Here is a 20,011-nt window from a genome sequence, read left to right as displayed (position 1 = left end):
ATATATATATATATATATATATAGCTCATAGGTTTGCATGTTTGTCACATCTGCTGTTAGATTTTCAAAAATAAAATTTCTATTCTGAAAATGTTGTTGCCACTAAGAAGAATACCTTTCATATAAGTAAGCACATTTAAAGCAGCATTTTGATCAAAAACCTAAAATATATCTAACAGGTCGAGTCTTGACTTCCAAAGTTAAGTGGCCATTATTCCTTTTTTGTCCAAAGCTGGTTTCAAAGTGTCCAGCAGGTGGCACTGATTTCTTTGAGGTGGTTTTTAATAAAATGTTGTTTAATGTTTCATGCAAAGTTTCTTGTTTTTTTTTTCTTCTTACAATTGTATGTGTAATGCCAATTTATTGGTGCTTTTATGTACTTTTATTGTAGGATCCATTTAATAAGCCCACTATTGTTTTATTCTGGTGTAAAGGTATTATTTTATAATTCTCAATTTAGGGAAACTATATTTTTTAATTATTTAAAGAAGAATTGACTATAAATTGTTCAGTAGGTGACAGACTATGTCTAATGTGAGTTCAATATAGTTTTACATTTCCTTTTAAAAAATCTTACAGTAAAATTAAGACAACATGGAATAAAACAGACATGACTTTCATTTCTCTCTTTTTTTTCTACAACCTTTACATTCGGCTCTGATGCATTTAAAACATCACATTTCAATACTTTACACAAATATACTATTAAACATAACTTTAGAGACTAAACAGATATACTTCTGCAACAAAACAAACTGAACGAACGAACCTTTTGGTTATTTTTAACTGCTGTCGTCCTCCTTCACAACCAGGTGAGAGGTGTTCAGTTTTACCAAGCTGTGCTACTTAAAAATAGCTATCTTGCAACAAAGGTGAATAAGCATCTTACTGTCAGTTTTGATCATGACAAAAAAAAAAAAAAAAAAAAAAAAGAAATGCCACTTTGCAATTCCCACCAAAGACAAAAATCTAAACATTTTAACATTACAGATTAAATGGCACGTTACTCCAGCATAAAGCTCTGACAGTTAGAATTTTTAAAGCTTTAAATACTAAATATAATGCTTAATGCTACATACAGGTCTCTCTGTGCAGAGGGAGTGACATTTTGTTTAAAATGAAACAAATAAACAAACAAAAAAATCACTGAATGGGCAGACAAACATTTGAGTTCCAAATTTCAAAGAGCTAAATGCTGAGAGTCTGAACCAAACGTCCTTCTACGGAAGATGAAAGAAAGTGATCAGCGCACAAAAAGTTTCACTAATGTCCTTCAGCTCCACATTTTGAACACCAGGGGGCTTTCATGGCCAACAGATGCTGCACAGGTCATGTGGGGAAATGTTGCATAACAGAAATAAAATCTCCTGATGTCAGATAGGAGTAAGTTCAGTTGGCACCTCCTTTGCTCGGCCATGCTGCTTTTTCCCCGGAGAAGTAGTTCCTCTTGTTTAAGACGCATGCCTGCTAAAGCCTACTGCTTGATGACCACCTGTTCGAAGGCTCCGGTTACGACCCTGGAAAAGAATGCCAGTGTGTTACATGGCTGGAAATTAAGGCTGATATCTGATCTGTTTTTTTTATATGGACTGTTATACGTTTACCAAAGAGTTTCTGCGGATTAGACATGAGATGGGGTGAGAAGATTTGTGTAAAAAAAAAAAAAATGCAACATTTCCTCTTTAGATCTTTTATCTGACATATTGTTGCATTTCTGCATATTTACAGTAAATAGCCAGTGTTACATAACCACACCCACCTCATGTGTTGGCTTCCCAAAGCTGTGCTTCCACCGGGTCCAACAAACAAGCTGAGCCCCTCCTCTGCAGCAACACACACATTACAAGTGAGAAAACACTGATCATCTTTCATCATAATCAGCTCCACTGATCAGTCACAGAATTTATCGATGATTAAAAGAACTTTCTGTGGAATAAACAACTACGGAGTGCTGCAAAACCTTGTTTGGATCACATATAGACCCTGTATTTCAACACCTCAAAGTAATTTGACCACACCAGTAAGATGCTAAGCAATTTTCCACACCAGAATTAGAGGTACACACCCTCTGCACTGGAATCCAAGAAGCCATGGCTGAAATCCTGGCCCTGCAGGATTTTCTCTATTATGTCATCGGCGTCCACCCGCGTGGCATCGACTCGCTTTAGCTGATTCTCCACCGAGTTCTGTTTTACTGGAGGTCTGAGAAGGAAAGAGAAAAACATCTGCGGTTAATAAAGCAAATGTTTTTATAAGGTATAACGTTTAAAAATATGTACATATGGAATATACGGAATTCTAAAGGAGATATTTATGTATGTATATATGTAAAAATCTGGTTATTATTTTAGTCTAGTGTAAAGGTAGCTTTCCTAACACATTAATCAATAATAGAAGAAAATATAAGAGGATAACAATAACCAGTTTCAATAACAATTCTGTAATTGTTCTGATATTTGATGTAAATCCAAAATCACCCATCAACCTTTAATTCCATGGAAACGGCTCTGAACCAAACACTGATGTATGGGTACAGAACATGACAAACTGACTGCGTTAGATACTGATCCAGACAAGCAGCAGCGCATTTTACCTGTAAGCTCTATTTGGCGTGGAGAGTTTTTCACATGCAAAATAACAGGTTGGAGAGCCTGTGGAAGTGGGAGTGGTCCTGTTTTCTTTCTCTCCTCTCTCCCCCTGCTGATCACCGGGCTCGATGCTACCGATGCCTGTGGAGGCAGAACCTCCTGAACCGTTCCGCCTGTGGCTCAGATCTGTGGAGCTTGAATAGGTTGAACTATAGCCTGTAAGGAAATAACCAGAACTTATACAGTGACCACATTTAAAACGGGCGTTGAGTCGCATTGATCATGTTGCTGTTGCTGAAAACAGGACGGATCTTTGTTACGATACCTGACATTTTTGAGAGCTGACTTGCATAACTGGATGTTCTGGAGTGGGTGAATGCAATCAGATCATCTGGGACTGATCTCGACTTTACTGGAGTTCCTAAAAGAAGAGAGAAAAAAAAAAGAAAAAAAAAGCATTTGTCTAGAGCTTATTTCAACAAAGAAAAAGAAAAATCATGAATCAATTAATGCAACAAATCTCCTGTCTTGCAGACCGTATGAATATCTAAGTACCAGCGCCTGAATGTGATGTGCGAACGTCTCCTCCTTTTCTATCCTCAAGCAGACCCTCTGCCTCTGCTGGTGGGATTCCCAGAGTCATGGCTGTAGACGGCGGACTAAAACAGAGACAAGCCAGTCAAAACACATCAAAAAGGGTTTTGGTGAAAAATGGGAGTTACTTGCAGAATCTTAATTCCCCCCCCCCCCATCTATATTTTTGCTTTGTGAAAAAAGATTTTCATACAGAATATTGTTGTACAATACGGGTTCAATGTGGGTAGCTATTACTCAAGGGTTGGTATTATGTATTTTCCAGGCACATGGTGCCAGCCAACTGTGTCACCGTCAATTGTTATAAAAATGTTGTCTATGTATATAAAATAACACAAAATAAATCTGACGCATTGAAGTCTCTTTACGACACTCCGCCTTCAGTTAGTCATCGCAACAATGCTTCTCCAACTGTTCTTAAGAGTGTTGAACTGAGAAGTGGTTCCTATAATCATCTCAGCAGATGCCACCAGGCGTTTAACTAATTGCTGCTGCCACTAGTCTGGAGGAGTTGAGTACAAACGGAGCGGGTAGAGATGCTCTGTGAGGCAGAATCTTGGCTGGGGACTTGAGGTGCAAGGCAGAGCTTTGAGTAAATAGGCAGCAAGCATTTAAGCAACACCGAATGACTGCCAGAGACAACTGAAGAATTTCTTTAACCTGCATGAGGAGGAACCTAAAGAATCACAATCTTAGCATCATCCAAAGGTGGCATGGTGGGAGTCTCACATTTTGATCAGTCACCCAAACTTCAACTTAAGTGAAACTCTACAAGCAGCATTTAGTTTGCTTGACGTGACAGTTTCTCAATGAAAAGCCTCAGGGAAGAGCAGCCACGCCTGCCGTTTCATACAACAGGATTGTTGTATGAAACAGGATGTTTCATACAACAGGATTGTTCTGAGGTCATTGCAAACACCACCCCATTTTTTTTTAAATCGCAAGTGCATACAAACAGAGACGTAACTTTTAACACTTTATGTTATTTCTACAAGCAAGCTCCCTGTAAACACAACAAACTAAACCTTTAGAAGCTTTATGTATTTATAGTACACACATAAACAAAATATTGCTTTATGTAATCCAGCTACACGTGTGTTGTTCCTAAGCTGGGACTTCGTTTCCCCACAAGTTAGACGGACAGCAACCAGCTGTTTTCCCTCAACATCCATTTTGACTAGCGAGCTGACGCAACATCTGCTATCCATTTAGAGAAACTCATTCTGGGATCTTGATAGTGAGTTCCACTCTGGGACTTCTGGTGAACTAAACAAAAACTAAATAAAAAGTAAAATAAAAAGGGTTTCACTCACTCTTCCTAAAATAACTTCCAAGTACACTACATCCTGTTCATTTCCAATGAAGTACTTGTGTGATCACAACCTTCTAAATTGAACCTACATTTGAACTAAAATATAGAACAAAAAAAAAAGTGGCAAAGGAAGGAACATGACATTGTCACGTTAGCTCTCTCTACACAGTGAGTAATATGGCATTAGGGTGAATGACTAAGCTTTGGCTGTCCCCACGGCAACCGCTACAGTATTTAGACTGCAAACAAGACTTGAAAAGGGAAAAGAAAAGCTCATATTAGACTAAGACAGCTTTTTTTCCCCCACATGTTACATCACAGCCTTTGAGAAAAACATTGCTACAAATCAATATTCTCAGAATATGGACTCTGAGCTAGTCCGATCCCGCAGAAAGTCTTCCAACCAGTTAAGGCAGGGCAGAACACTATCTGGGTGAGGCGTTATTAGCTCACAGATAAGATCAAGTGATTCTTTCCAACTTAAAACTCTGTTGGTGATTATAGCAATAAATAAGTGTGTTTTAAGTTTAGGTGACACACAGGATGTGATGAAAATACTTTCCGTTGTGGTCAATGACAGACCTTTACACCAGTGAAACCCACTTTCATTGTAACCACGACTACAGAGAACCTGATGTGCAAGTAAAGCCTTCACACAGAGTCAATATCTGAGTCAAACAGCTCAGTAGTGTCTAGGAAGAGCTCTTACGTTTTGAAGCAGGGGTCTCCAGACATTAGCTGCATGTGAATAACAACCTGTAACCGAGACAAACACAGTGAGGCACAAGACAAGCTCTAGACTCTCCTGTAAAATATGATTTCATCAGATTACAGCCCCATGATTTGGCAAGGACATGCATGCAATAAAGTTATTCCCATGGCTGATCAAGTCACAGGCTGGGACACGTCTCAGTTCTCATAAGCTTTGCATGCACTAAATAGTTTCTAAGAAGAAATAGGTGGGAAAAAGTGAAAAAGGTTTACAAATATGGGGAAAAGATGTTAATCTTTTAAGAGTTTTATTCAGCAAAATTAATGACGTACTATTCTGGTCACAGATTTCTATGAATGCAAGATGAAAATTTTTTACCACAAAACGCTGCTACAAAGTTTAAAAAACAAAACTGAATGCAGATGTTTGAATTTGTCTTAGATTTTCTCTCGTCAGCAGCATAAGGCCAAAATAATGCATATGGGCTTGAATACATACATAACCTTGCCCCCATATTTGATGAATGTCTCCAAGCAAGCTGCACATTGACTGCACACTTTTTGCACCAATCAGCTGGATTCTAGTTGGATAAAATCTACTATTGGTCTTTTAAAATGTTACATTGTCCTGACATGGAAATAGTTTAGCCTGTTTGGGATTCATTGTCCAGTCGTGGCATCCAGTATTCAGGCTTCATTTGATACAATCGTCCGTATGGGTCAGAAAGAGAATCGGTCAGGATGTTCAAGAACAACTCTGTTAGCAACACTGTCCAGAAAGAAGTTTTATATTTTTGTACACAAAAAGAAACTGAACATCAATCTGGTGCATTGCATGCCTCTCTCTCTACTCATTTCCTGTCTGAAACACTGAAACCTACCAGTGCGGAAAAAAAAAAAAGAAAAAAAAATCAATTTGCTAGGGGACATTTACCAAAATATTGTTATGTAGATATACATCTAAACCTATATTGTGCAATTTTGTCTCTGTTTAGACTTAAGAAATCTACAATAAATTCATTGATGAATAGATAGAAAAAAGTCTAACCAGAACTGTGTAAGTTAGAGTTGCAGAGTTGTATGCTGATTTATGAGCATACCTTTAGAATGGAGTTGTCTTGTCTGGTGTTCTTGGTGTCATATCCCTCTAGCAGACACCGTCGCACAGTGCTGCCAGACCCAGCAAACTCTGATAAGTTCAAGTTGGCAAATCCAAGCTGGAAGTGATCAAACAGTGGAAATACTGAGATTGGAGCTTCTGCTGCACAAATCTCGACATCAATAAGTAACTGTTTATTTGTGCAGAGATTATAGTTTTGTGGACTGGAATGTTGAAAGACAGAATACACACAGAAAGATGAGTCACTTCCGAGACTCATTAAAGTTACTCGTTAACACGGGTCAGATTTCGACTTAGTCACCAAAGCTGGGGGGGGGGGGGGGGAACCCCGCCCGCTAAAAAAAATTGTTCCACTTATTTTTTTAAAAGAAATTATTACTTGTTTTTTTTAATTCAACTGTATTACCCAGTATTTGGAAGTGCTTTGTCAACAACATGTTTAATGTCATTAGAGAACAAATGTTACCTTTGCAAAAGACTTTCCCCCTTTGAGTTCCTGAAAAAATAAACACAGAGCAACACTATAATTTGCATCACAGTTTAAACATTAAAATAAATTAACAGAATTTTATTTGGGGGGGAAAAAAAATCCTGGACTCAGTTCTAGAAAACAGATTTTTTTTTTTTTTTTTTTTTTACGTTTTTGATACGTTACCTTTCGTACCGACACTCGGCACATGCAGGGGTCCAGCACCCCCGTCCCTGCGTTGGCACTCATCTTACAAATGAAAGAAAACCTTTTCTTCCAGTGCACACAGTTGGCTTGGACAGGCTCTCTGGGAGACAAGGGCACATTTCACAAACTGAACACACACAGACCATCTTGTCAAACATTTGCAGGATCTATAGCTTGATTTCAGTGTGGGTACTGGAATTCCTGTAGGTGTATAAAACCCGCAAACAGTTAACGTGCGTCACATAGACTGCAAGATTGCAATGCATGTGAAGCCATTCGGTCTACTCAGAAATACGCAAATGAATTTTTAAAAAATGAAAGTAAAAGTCTGATTTTGTTTTGGCTATCAAAATTGGTTTGAACCTCCTGACCTGTTTGGGTTTTTAAAAAAAAAAACATTTATCTGTTCTGCTCTGGGATTTCACGTGGAATTTGGGGCAGCACAAAGATAGGCGAGTTAGGTTAATTAGTGACTCATAAGACGCCATATATTAATGTGTGAGGGACTATCTGTCATTTTGGGTATGAAATCAGTATGTACCACACCTCGTCACATAATAACTATGATAAACTTCAAAGACAGAGAAAGAAGGAGGAGAAGGCTTATGGTGCGTGTTTTGTATTCAGTACAGGACATTATGGATTGCTGTTAGATTGGTTTGATTACATTCATGCCACATATTGACTTTTATTTTATGTTCCCTTGAGTTCAAGATCAGGACCAACAACTACAACACTTGTCTAGTTTGGACATCTCTGAAATCTCTGTTTAAATGAATCAGCTGCAACAATGCTGTTGCATTGATATTGTTTTTATTGACTGAAGAATTGATCAGATTTTTCTTGCTCAATATAAATTACTATATTTCTTTAATACCTGAACTGCCTATTCTAATTATAATATAGATAAATTTCCTGTCTTAAAACTTTTAAAATTATAGCTAGTTAGTTGGCCTGAGTCAAAGTATCAGATGCTCCAAGGCGTGTTGCTTAGCAACTGGTTTAACCAGCTATAGCAAACATCGGCTAGTATAAATCTATATCTTCAGGAAAAGAAAAAAAAACTGAACTCAAAACTTCATAAAGTGTCTCCAGTTAAAATAAAGTTTGCCACCGTTTTTGTCAACGAGGCTACAGCTGTTGGTGAGTATCAAAATGCTGAATGTTAGGTGAAGTTATTAGCCAAGTGTTTATGGATTAATGTTCCGCATGAAACAACGCCACTGCGCAACTGAAAAAAATAAACAACAACAACAAAACCAAACAAGAAAACAATCCGTCAAACTAGATTTGAAATTGGTGAAAAACATATTTGACTGTAGCTTAGGTTAGTTGTGCTTAAGCTATAAATAGAAGCGAAGCCTTACCGAGACGACTCCTGTGCAAAGCCTCCGTCCAAGAGTCTCACTTTACAAAATAAAACTCCGTTTACGAAAGGAACCGACGACAGCTCCTCCAAGTCAAAGTCTATTTTGAACTTAAACTTCTTTTTCTTCATGAGGATGAAAGACATGGCGACTCTACGGTGGGACGACTGGGAGCAATGAGAGGAGCCTTTGAAGCGGAGAAGCTGACAGACTGAGTCGCCTCGCAGCTATGAGGGTGAGTTGAGTTGCTCTCTACCGCAGACAGGATTCAAAGTTTAAAACATTTCCTTCCCACCCACCACTTGTGACGTGGGGAAAACCCGGGATTTGATTGGACGTACCGGGGGACAAAGAAAAACACCGAACTTATAAATCTTCAGTTTAAAATAAATCTATTTAAAATCGGCCAACTGAAAGAAGAAGTAACCGAAGGGATGTTTCCAGGTTAATGCACTCTAGTGACATTAGTCCTGTGACTTAACTGGGACTTTGTGAGAGAAATGGGGATGCCCATCTTTAATGTCAAGTGACAAAAATACTTTTAAATGAAACTGTATGGTTATTATACACAGAGGAATGTACATATCAAATGTTTAATGATATTACTAATTACGTTTATATATGGCTTGAGAAAAACCCAAAAGAAAATACAAAAGGATTGTAAAGGATGCAACATAATACTGCTATATTGCAAATCGATTTTTATTTATCTTATTTCATAGGTCTCTTGCATTTAAACTTGAGTTTTTCCATCAAAATTATATCACCCTATGTAGCAAATAAAAGTAATGCATGAATTTTACATTTTAAGGTAAGGTTGTGAAATAAATTAACTTTTTCAGGGACATTCTAATTTATACTTGTTAGATACACATTTGACAAACATTCACAAATACAAAGAAGTCTCACTCTGCTTAAAAGCGTCACTAGCCCCCATATGATAATGGTCAATGTTTTAAGCCAGCCTGGGTTAAACACACTCCTTTATTTTCCCAGCATAACAGAACTCTGCCTTGACAAATACTGTTATTTGTTTGGTTGTTAACACCAAACAAGGTGACCTTATGGTGGCTCTCAGAAATGAACACATCACTGTTTAAATTCCAGGTTTTGGACTATAGAAACGGAGACTGTGATAAATCATTCAAAATCTTTTTCTCTTGACAAACAAGATATTTTTTCTCATTTGTTAAGAAGATAAAAGCAAAAGCTAAAACAATTTCAATAACCTGGTTGGATAATTGTGGACACTCTTGAATTTTGTCAAGCCCTTTTTGGTTCAGTTTTAGCACCATCTCCTCTTTGTTCCCATGTGAGATAAGGAATATTTAATCTGAAACAAAGCTTAATTGACCTCTTAAGGTTTTCTATTTGCTCATTTTCATAATTTGGCTAAAGACGTTGGTTGTACAGGGGTTACAAAAGGTCAAAAGCCACTTGTTGTACTAAGGTATCAGCAAGGAGAAGAGTATAGAGAGTATTTGTTTTTTCTATATTTTACATGTGTAAAAGACGAGTGAAATGTTATCCTGTGCTCTTCATATCTCAGGAACAGGGCAGAAGAATTTCTTTCACCCAATCCGGGCCAACACCTCTCAAAACATAATGTTGTGATCTGAAGAAACCAGACTTTTGATTTTGGCTCAGATTTTCAAAGGATCTGTTTGGCACAAAACAACAACACTACATGTCAACAAACAAACAAACAAAAAAAAATCAAAAAATCTCCATGTCCACTCTGAGAAATAGTAATGACAGCGTCTTACTTTGCGCTTTCCTCTTCTAAGATGGAACTGAGATTTTTCTCAACGTTCAGGAAGTGGTAAATTGTTAAAAAAATATATATATGTCATCACGACAGTTGCTTAAAACATACATCCAAGGCAACAACAAAATCACTTCGCAGAATGAAATTGAACTTTGGTAAAGGCATTGATTCCTGAACAAAGTCGGACTCTGACATATCATTTCTTGTGAGATATCTCAAAATCAAATACATTTCAGGAGGCTTTGAAAAGAAAAGCAGGCCAACAGCTGGAGATGTGGAATGGTGACAGACTCCTACCAAAGGACACTGAATCCTGACAATTAATAGGTGCTTCAACATAGCATTTGTTTATATTTGTGCACCCATGTGATCAATCATCATGTTTTGGATTAGAATCATCAAAAGCGTGGTTGCAGTGGTTTGTCTCCAACCACTGCAACCACGTTTCTGATGATTCTCAGTCATCAGAAACATCACTGTCCTAAATCCTTAAGTAGAAGGTAACCGGACTGAAGACATTTCATGTTTGATCCAAAAAGAAATGAGACATGAAGAAGTCATATTCACATTTATGCAACTGGGTTATTGCAGCTTTTGTATCTTTAAGGAAAGAAAAAAAAACATACAATAGACTTTTGTTAAAACAATAACAACAATAAAGAAGAAATTAAAGAAAATGTGTATGTTATCATGTTTAGATTGTATTGTTGCAATCATTATTGTAGACACATTAATTTTTAGTTTATTATTCTTTTCGACATTTTGAGACTTTATTTAATGTTGCTCTGCATTGCTATGGAATGCAAACATTACTTATAATCATGGTTTCTATGATTATGCCACTTCATTTTATTAGTTGTAGTATTGCTAGTTTTATCTTCGTCCATTTCTCTTTACTTCTTCAATGATAAAATGTCGCCCTCTGCTGGCGTCCAGCAGGACTGCCATTATGAAACTGCAACGCTCAGTGTTTCTCTCTGTGCTGACACGTCCTTCCAGATAAGCAGATTACATTTCCTCGGAAAGGCTTGGTAACATATCGCACTAAAAAGCGGCGGTGAAAGATACAAGTTCACTTTAACGAGCGTGAAACAGATAGTGAACGCAGCTAATCCGGAAAGAGGTTTATTTGGTCCCTTTTCAACCATCCTTCCCGCTTTTTCGTAGCGAGCACCGAGAAGACACGCAGCAGCAGTAGCTCCGCCCTCGGTTGCTGCAGTTCCTTACAAGCGCTGGTTGCAGAGTACACCTTGGTTGGAGACAAACTGCAAAAACACCGTAACCAGCGAACCTTTTCTCTCTTTCTTTTTTTTTCCGTCATCGCCATCGAGGAGTTCGCGTGTGGATTATAAGTGGGATTATTGAATGATTGTCAATATGGATTAATCATCAGATTATGGTTTGCCGGACGGACGGTGCGTCTGCACGCTGCTTCTACAATAGCTCGGCAATGTATCAAGCGCTACGGACTTCTTTACTGTCAAGTGCCCTATGCTGGGATGCCGACAGTGTGCGGTCCTACCAGGTTCTGTTTGATAAACTTGACACTAATAAAGATGGTAAGGTGGATGTGGCTGAGTTACGAGTGGGCCTCAAAGCTATGGGGATATTTCGCCACGGTGCTGCTCAGGTAACTCGAAGCAGGAGATCCAGTGCACTGTAACCCATATAAGTTTCAAGTCTTGGGCTGGATCTTTCGCAAGATTTCATTCTAGGATGACATTTTGTGAGAGTGTGGCCTGACTGATTCTAGATGTTTCCTCGTTTCTTCCTGTAGAAAATTGTGTCATCTGGAGGCCAAAACAACGATGGATCTTTGGACTTCAATGAGTTTACCAAATACCTGAAGGACCATGAGAAGAAGCTCTTGCTGACTTTCAAGAGTCTGGACAGAAACAACGACGGTAAGCGACGGAGAGTCACTGAAAGCTCACCATGCCACTTGCACGATGATATTTCATGTGATCTTTCCTTTTTTAAATGTGTGTCAGGACACATTGATGCCACAGAGATCCAGCAGGCTCTTGCAGAGTTGGGCATACATGTCAGCAGGGAGGATGCCCAGACGATTTTACAAAGGTTTGACCTTCTCTTCTATGCACTGCAACCTAGGTTTTTAAAACATGTCAAGTGGACAAAATAAATAAAAGGTTGTGTTTTCTCAGCATGGACATCGATGGGACCATGACGGTTGACTGGAACGAGTTCAGAGAGCACTTCCTGCTGTACCCTGCCTACAACCTGGAAGAGATCATCCGCTACTGGAAGCACTCCTCGGTGAGGCTGGAAACAGAAACACTTTGTGAGGCCCATTCTGCCCACACTCTGAGGCAACTGCAGTGGAATAAATCACATGTCCTCCACTCCTCTTCAGTTAGATATTATGGATTTTTTTTTTTTTTTTCAGTTCACAATTGAGAGCAGCTCTCCCTTTATTAGGCCACAGCACCGTGTTGTGTTTCTCTCTCAGATTGTTATTGTGCTTCTTTCTAAATTGGTAGTGGTCTAATGTTTGGACTGGTGGGTTACCCACACTTCACAGAACCTCTCTTGACAGAACCTGTCCATGAATATTTCCCTGCATACCACACTGAAATGTGCAACAGCCGTGACTGCAGGACAGATAACCGCCTCTGCAACCCCCGTTTTCGTTTCGCAACAGATTTGCATTAAATAGCCACAAAACAATGTTGTTGTTTTTTTTCTCTTTTTGTCTAAGGCACCTTCATGTTTTCGGGAAAACATTAGCTTTGTTTATCTAAAACAGCTTAAGCCTGTCAGCCAAAGGTTCAGATAGCTCAGTGGCCATAACTTTGTTGGCTCAAATCAAAGGACAACTCCCTCTTGTTGTTCCTCCCTCCTTTTTGTGAGCTGTTTCAAGTTTAAACTGCTAGAGCCGTGCGAGGTTCCTGGTGTATCGGCTTTCCGGTTAAAACTTTACATTCAAGGTAATGCAAATGTTGTCAGACGAGACTTAAACATAGTTGCTACACAACTGTGAAAACAGAAAGGAGAAGTTGAGCTTGCAGATTTTTTTTTTTCACTAACCACACAGACAGTGTTGCATGTCCCTCTCTTGTCAGAAAACGCTGTTAACTCAACAATTTACAGTGCAGGCTCGTTAGAGAGGTAATTCATATTTATTTGTTGTCAGCTACAGAGCCGTCTGCTTAACAAAGTTAATCCATTTTTAATAAGATTTAGGTAGAGGTCATCTCAGAAGCCTTCATATTTCCTATTCCTGCAGGAATAGCCATCTGTGCTAAAGTGTCAATTATTTGACCCGGTATGTTAGTCTCAGGTGAAAGGAAATTGTTTAGCATGTCTAATGAGAATGTCTATCAGAAAGTGAACGATACTGGAGTACTAGCAGCACTGTCTGCAGTGAGGCGAGTTTGAGGCTGACGTTTACAGCTGCCCACATGGACAAGCTGAGTTCTTTCTGAAACGTTTTATGGTCAGAGGAGGTAAAGTTTAACTTACATTGTCAGAGTGGGAACAAGGGTGTTTGAAGGAGTCAAGGTGAGTCTTTCAAAACTTAAGAACACAGTATCAACATGGCGGTGGTAGAATATTGCTGAGGACTTATTTTCCTTCCAGTTGTACTGTTGAGTTTTGTAATTGTATAGAATGACAAAGAACTTGGTGTACCCCTAAGTTTTACAACTTCACCTCAAATGAACAGCTACCTGACAAAAACCCAGACATAGTTGGATGTGCCAACAAAACTGGTAAGACTGATTTTGGAACTGAAATGGAGAACTGGAATAAATACACAAGAAATTCAAACTTTAGTACTCAATTCTTGTTTTTAAATGTCTTTGAAGGTGTTTTTTTTTTTTTTTTCTGATCATGCCGTTGTGGACAAAGGAACTGTTGATTAAAGGACAAAACTCACATGACATTCATGCTGTTGAGTGTCTCAGCTTCTGTCTTGCTCTGTATAAACTGCATAAGCACATGTGTATAAATGTACTTTAACAAGATTGTACTTAATGGCTGACATAAACCAAATCGGTCGGTGCGTAATTCTGATCAATAATATTGGGGGAAAATGCTTGTTTAACTTCTAGGTGCTTGACATCGGTGACAGTCTGTCCATCCCGGATGAGTTTACAGAGGAAGAGAAGCGGTCAGACGAGTGGTGGAAGCAGCTGGTTGCGGGTGCAGTGGCAGGTGCCGTTTCTCGCACGGGCACAGCCCCTCTGGACAGACTCAAGGTCTTCATGCAGGTCAGCGATGCTAGGTAGAGAGACTGATGGAACAATAGGTGTGCTACTGCGAAACTAGTTAGCTAAACGTGTGTATTTACGCTACAGGTTCACTCGTCCGCAGCCAACAAGATAAGCCTGATTGGAGGCTTCAGACAGATGATTGTAGAAGGAGGTCTGACGTCACTGTGGAGAGGAAACGGGATCAACGTTTTAAAGATCGCGCCTGAGACTGCATTCAAATTCATGGCATACGAACAAGTTCAGACCCACATCTTAAAACATATTTGTGACTATATTTATGGGTAAATATGACATTTTTTGGTTACGTCGGCTTTTGTGTTTGTTTGTTTTTTCTGTTGCAGTATAAGAAGTTGTTAACTTCAGAGGGAACAAAGATAGAGACTCATAAGAGGTTCATGGCGGGGTCCATGGCAGGGGCCACAGCACAAACAGCCATCTACCCAATGGAGGTACAAGCCACTGCTTTGTCATGCCGCCTTTCGAGATCTTTCACTCTTTAGTTGTTTTATTCTAAAAAAAGAACATGTATCTGTAAATTTTCCCACTTCTTCTGCTTTTCTTTAAGGTTTTAAAGACCCGGTTGACCTTGAGGAAAACTGGCCAGTACGCAGGAATGTTTGACTGTGCCAAGAAGATCCTGAGGAAAGAGGGTGTCATCGCTTTTTATAAGGGCTATATTCCAAACTTAATTGGCATTATTCCCTACGCTGGGATAGACCTCGCTGTTTATGAGGTGTGCGCAGTCTCGCATGTCTAGATGGATAACAGTCTGAGAAAAACAAAGATCGGTTGTTTCATTTTGTGCTGCAAGTTAAGCGTTTTTTTTGTTCTCCCGTGCCTCAGACTCTGAAGAACACTTGGTTGTCGCACCACACCAAAGACTCGGCCAACCCTGGAGTTCTGGTGCTGCTGGGCTGCGGGACTATCTCCTGCACATGTGGCCAGCTCGCCAGCTATCCCCTGGCACTGATACGCACACGGATGCAGGCGCAAGGTAAACACCAATCTGCCCGTATGATAGGGGTAAAGATGAAAAATGGAAACATGACTTGTAGATTGTTGTTACTTGTAGACTCTTGTTGCATTACTTCTCAGCACTTTTATTCAAAATCTGAAAAAAAGTTAGACTGGATATACTATATGCCATTGGCACAATTATTGGTGCCTGTAGCTACTTCTTTTTTTAAGTGACTGAAGCATTTTTTTTTTATTCATGCTTTTTTTTTTAAAGTTATAAATAATCTTTGACTTCCTTTAACCATGGGGTAAGAGGCCCATTTGTCATTGCCACTGGCCACTCAGCTGGATAATGACCCATATTTATCTTGCCACCACACAGAGTGAGCAGGATGGCATGAGAGGTAAAAACAAACAAACAAAAAAAAAAACACCTAATGCTCATTTATCTGCAGCAAAAAGTGACCTGATTGGACTTTCAAGTGTCCTTAAGATGCTATTTACAAGCCAATTGATTGTTTGGGATGAATGACCTTTGGCCATCTTAGGAGTTTGTGCTAAAACCTTGAAGGTTGAAAACCTTCGCACTTGTGAAATCGTAGAGGAGAAAAGTTACAAGCTCCTTCTCAAATCCGTACATCAGCGGTGCTGGTAAATTATTCCACGTGTTTTTGTGTGAGATTATAATGCTGCCGTAGTGGACGGATTCATTTTAAAGCTTTTTAAACATCTTTGCTGTGTGTGCCATTAAATGTGACCATCACTGTAATATTTACCCGAGCAAGCAAGTTGATTACATTGGGTCAAACCTTTTTAAAGATACCCAAATATTTTATGCAAACTTCAAACAAAAGAGCTGCACTAGAGACGTGCGGCCGGTCTCTGTTGTGGACATTGATATGTTAAATTGAACGATTACATTATCCATTGTTTTCTGGCAATTTATTTGTGTTTTTATTTTATGTCAAAATGTATCAACTATGTTTCTTCATTTCTATTATCCTTAAGTATGATTTACCTATTTGTGTCAGCAGTGCTATTTGTAGTTGTTTATTTTTATTTTTATTCTTAATGTAGGATAGTAAAAATAAAAATGGACAGAAAGATTGTTTTAAACCCGAAAACTATCAGTTTAATTTGTTACACAATGATCCTCTAGCTAGCTTAATGGCACAAACAAATTATTTAACATTACAAAGCTTACACAGACCATTGTCTTCATCGGAGTATGACTGGTTTTATCTTTACTTAAACAAAATCTTTTGTAGCGTAAACTCACTATCTGAAAACATTCTTTTACTGTCTCTTTCTGTTTATTTTTTGTATGATTTCCTGTTAAGCCAGTTATCTCTTAAATATGACAGATTATCACTGGTGATTAAAACGAAATCTCCTGCTTTTAAGCAAACTACTAAATAAAAGATTAGAAGTACGGTACAAAGTTACTTGAAATAGGGTACAAAATGTTCAGTCAGAATTGATGCATCATGGGTAAGAAATATCCCATGGGAGATGGCAACCATCACGATTTCCTCTCTCCTTCTGTTTGTTTTTTTTCTATTCTTGAAGGGAGATGCAGAAGTAGGGTCTGCCTATCTGTTTGAGAATCCCTTTAAAAAAATCCTTTCATGAAAAGATTTAATGAACCGTCCTATTGTAAACCACCTTTTACATTGTCGTAAACTCTAAAACAACTGACAGCGTCACACAACGGCTCGGCTCATTGTAAACTGTTATAAACTTGCTTAGCGGACCCACCAGTGTGGTAAAACCTCCCAGTGTCTAACTCTCGGATAGATGGCAGACAGCAGTGCTGCTCTCATGTGTGCTTCATTTCCTTTCTTTGCAGCGTCCCTGGATGTGTCAGACCAGCCCTCCATGAGTTCTCTGCTGAGGACTATTGTAGCCAAAGATGGTTTCTTTGGCCTCTACCGGGGCATCCTGCCAAATTTCATGAAAGTCATTCCAGCTGTCAGCATTAGCTATGTGGTTTACGAGTACATGAAGACTGGCTTGGGGCTCTCAAAATGATAACTGCGAGCAGCAGGGGAAGAGCACTCAAAGCATTTGTTAGACTTGAAGACAAACAAATCTCCCTAACATACAGCGCATGACTTTATCAGCTCACTGGATGGAAAGCTGTTTGTATGTTTTAAGAATTGCCTGCCAGTAGTGTTTTAATCAATTGTGGTGCGCATGCTTTATTTTTAGTCTTAAGGTTGCACATTTCACACTCCCTTAACACACAGTCCACAAACAATGCTTGACAAAGAAAATTTCTGGAGATTAAAAAACACACCTAGTAAATGGTCTTATTTATGAGACTTTTATTTTAGGTTGTGATGAAACAAAAAAAAATGAGACTCAATGTGATTATCTTTTTTAAAATATTTCTACATATATATATCTGAAATTAAAATATTTTCTCCAGGAAAAGTTGGATTGCATCCTAAGCTACGCTTAGACTCAGAATCAGAAAAGTAACACTAAGTTTGTTTAAATGGGCACATGTCCACACACTGGAGATCTAATTTCTCACTTTTACGTTTAAAAAACACACCTCACCTACTAAGGGCATCAGCTTCAGACAAGCGGGGCTCCAACCAGCAGCTGTCAGCTAAACAGAACTAGGCCTCAAAAATCCATACCTATAAACACTGGAACTGTGTGTGCGTAATGACACACTTCTCGTGCAATGTGAAATCCTGTGTATTTCATAGTTATTTACATGTGCCTTACAGCCTCTTGATGCAAACCTCGGAGATGAGTTGTTTATTTTTTAATTTTAGCTATAACTGTATTTATGTACTGTATCTCTAAATGTTTTCAGGTATGCTTATTTATTGGACTGAGTGACAAAAACTGTTAATAGACTGAAATACCTGTAAAGATCAAACTGTGTCTCGTGTCTCTTATTTTCAATCAGAAAAACTGTAAGCATGCACAGCAGGGAGAGCTTTTTGTTATCTTAGTGAGATAAAATATGAGTAGTGATTATTTATTTATTTATTTTTTAAAGCAAACATGACAGTATTGTCTCTTTATGATTTCAGGGTTTAGAGTACATCAACAGTTAGCAGTTTTAGGCTCAATCAAGAAGATTTTCCATACAAATGTAAGGTTTGCTTTTATTAGAATACTGTACTGTAATGTTGGCAGACCAAAACAAGAGAACATTTGAATTTCTGTTAGCTACCTTAAACTGAAAAAAGACACGCTTTAAACTGTTGACAGAGAATGCTAAACTGAGAGTAAGAAATGAATAATAGGTCAGTTTGGAAGATTTTGTGGACAGCTCTGGTTGCTCTCTCTGAGATGTGATTACTGTGCAACATTTTATGATTAACAGTTTACAGTGCTTTCTGTCACATTTTATTTGTTTTAATTTTATTGTTTCTTCCCTATACACCCCTACATTTCCACGCATTAGCTATTTTTCGTTACATTAATTTAACTTAATGGAAATACAGCTTACAAGGTTAAAAAAAAAAATGGGATGTTCCCCCCCCCCCCCCAGTCTGACAGTGTTTCAAAGGGCTGCTGTTTTCACTTCTCAGACTTTTTAATTGACTGGTTTTTTTTGGTGGACTGAGTTGGACTTACCAAAATGTGAACAGGATTGCATATTTATTTTTTGTGAAATGTCAAAGTTGATGAAGACCAGGAGACTCTGGTTTTTATCTAAAATATTGTAAACAATTGGAAGAAAATTTTTGAACTTTGTAACAGAACAATATCAGTTGCATTAAAGCTTTATATTGCATGGAGACATGTAATTAAGAGTAAAATAAATGTGGTGGAGTTGAAAGAGTGTTTCTCTCTGATGTGTTGTCCTCAGAGCGTTGGTTCTAGAGCTGGATGGAGTAGAAATCATGGAGCATTTACACCCAAAAGTGGAATGTTGGCACATTTTCTGAATTATCAGACCTTCTAAGTAACAAGAAGTGAGTCGGTGAAGAGACATAAGTATGAGCTCACCAGTAAGCCACAATTACATTTTTACTGAAAATAAAAGCATGCACAATTTATCTTATGTCCTGTTTTAACAAAACACACTTTATTTTGTCAGTTTGAAATAGAATTTAAAATTTGAGATATTAGTTTATGATAACACTCATGTTTCAATAATATCAGTGAGTCGAATAGGCAGAATTTTCTCCTGTTGACTGCAGAAAAAACAGAAGTCACCGTTTATGGCCTTAAAATTCCAAGGCTAAAAATCAGTTCTGTAGAGAATAGATCCTTGAAGAGCTTCTCACGTTCTTTGTTCATGCAGATTTATAGTTACTGAATGACACAAAGGCATCTATAAAAGACATTTGTTTGCTGCAGGTTACATGAAGAGAAATATTCACTGTCTGCATATTATTCAAGTGCTAGAAAGTTATTTTTCTTACACTAATGAGAATTGTATCCAGGTATCATGGTTTGCAGGTAACAATTTCTGTCAAATGCAGATAACGTAAAGGTTTAAAATAATGTACCTGGAAGCTGCACAAGTGATTTCCTGTGTTCAAGCTACCATAGCATTCCTCCTTAGTGAGTTTCTCCTTCCAGAAAAAAAAAAATGTTGGCATAATTTCATCCATAAAAGCCATAATACTGGAACTAAAACTAACTACAAGGGCTACATCGGCCACATTTTTGCTTGTCCTCCATTTTTTCACTTTCCCTAAATCAAAG

General features: G+C 38.3%; 2 protein-coding genes across 3 annotated transcripts; one reads left to right on the top strand and one right to left on the bottom strand.

Annotated features, from left to right (window-relative positions):
• Positions 1-539: 539 nt before the first annotated feature.
• Positions 540-8,537, bottom strand: LOC106937076 (protein FAM102B-like). Its single transcript, XM_015018409.1, has 11 exons — positions 8,369-8,537; positions 6,981-7,101; positions 6,792-6,821; positions 6,306-6,422; positions 5,204-5,250; positions 3,144-3,247; positions 2,914-3,009; positions 2,594-2,804; positions 2,066-2,202; positions 1,760-1,823; positions 540-1,517 (listed from the first exon to the last, which is right to left on the bottom strand). Exons 1-11 carry the CDS (start codon positions 8,512-8,514, stop codon positions 1,475-1,477), a joined length of 1,116 nt encoding a protein of 371 aa, XP_014873895.1. The 5' UTR covers positions 8,515-8,537; the 3' UTR covers positions 540-1,474.
• LOC106937075 (calcium-binding mitochondrial carrier protein SCaMC-1-like) lies at positions 8,520-19,136 on the top strand. Of its 2 annotated transcripts, none has more exons than XM_015018408.1 (10): positions 8,520-8,603; positions 11,914-12,040; positions 12,128-12,215; positions 12,302-12,413; positions 14,210-14,368; positions 14,456-14,608; positions 14,713-14,820; positions 14,937-15,104; positions 15,215-15,365; positions 17,178-19,133. In XM_015018408.1, exons 1-10 carry the CDS (start codon positions 8,598-8,600, stop codon positions 17,357-17,359), a joined length of 1,254 nt encoding a protein of 417 aa, XP_014873894.1. In that variant the 5' UTR covers positions 8,520-8,597; the 3' UTR covers positions 17,360-19,133. The 2 variants fall into 2 exon arrangements, with proteins under 2 accessions (XP_014873894.1, XP_014873893.1); XM_015018407.1 differs by lacking the exon at positions 8,520-8,603 and adding an exon at positions 11,083-11,766 and having other exon boundaries at positions 17,178-19,136.
• The last annotated feature ends 875 nt before the right edge of the window (positions 19,137-20,011 follow it).

This window comes from Poecilia latipinna, unplaced genomic scaffold (assembly GCF_001443285.1).
Source record: "Poecilia latipinna isolate Pla-1442-1.1 unplaced genomic scaffold, P_latipinna-1.0 Scaffold2270, whole genome shotgun sequence".
Lineage (NCBI taxonomy): Eukaryota > Metazoa > Chordata > Actinopteri > Cyprinodontiformes > Poeciliidae > Poecilia > Poecilia latipinna.
This window is presented reverse-complemented; position numbering and strand designations above follow the sequence as displayed.

Coding starts and splice junctions, on each gene's coding strand:
- LOC106937076 (XM_015018409.1), bottom strand. CDS start 8,514: ATGTCTTTCATCCTCATGAAGAAAAAGAAGTTTAAGTTCAAAATAGAC. Junction 6,423..6,791: donor GGGGAAAGTCTTTTGCAAAG/GTAACATTTGTT, acceptor GATCACTTCCAG/CTTGGATTTGCCAACTTGAA. Junction 5,251..6,305: donor AAGACAACTCCATTCTAAAG/GTATGCTCATAA, acceptor TCTCGGTTACAG/GTTGTTATTCACATGCAGCT.
- LOC106937075 (XM_015018407.1), top strand. CDS start 11,533: ATGGTTTGCCGGACGGACGGTGCGTCTGCACGCTGCTTCTACAATAGC. Junction 12,216..12,301: donor GCCCAGACGATTTTACAAAG/GTTTGACCTTCT, acceptor GTGTTTTCTCAG/CATGGACATCGATGGGACCA. Junction 14,821..14,936: donor CAGCCATCTACCCAATGGAG/GTACAAGCCACT, acceptor CTTTTCTTTAAG/GTTTTAAAGACCCGGTTGAC.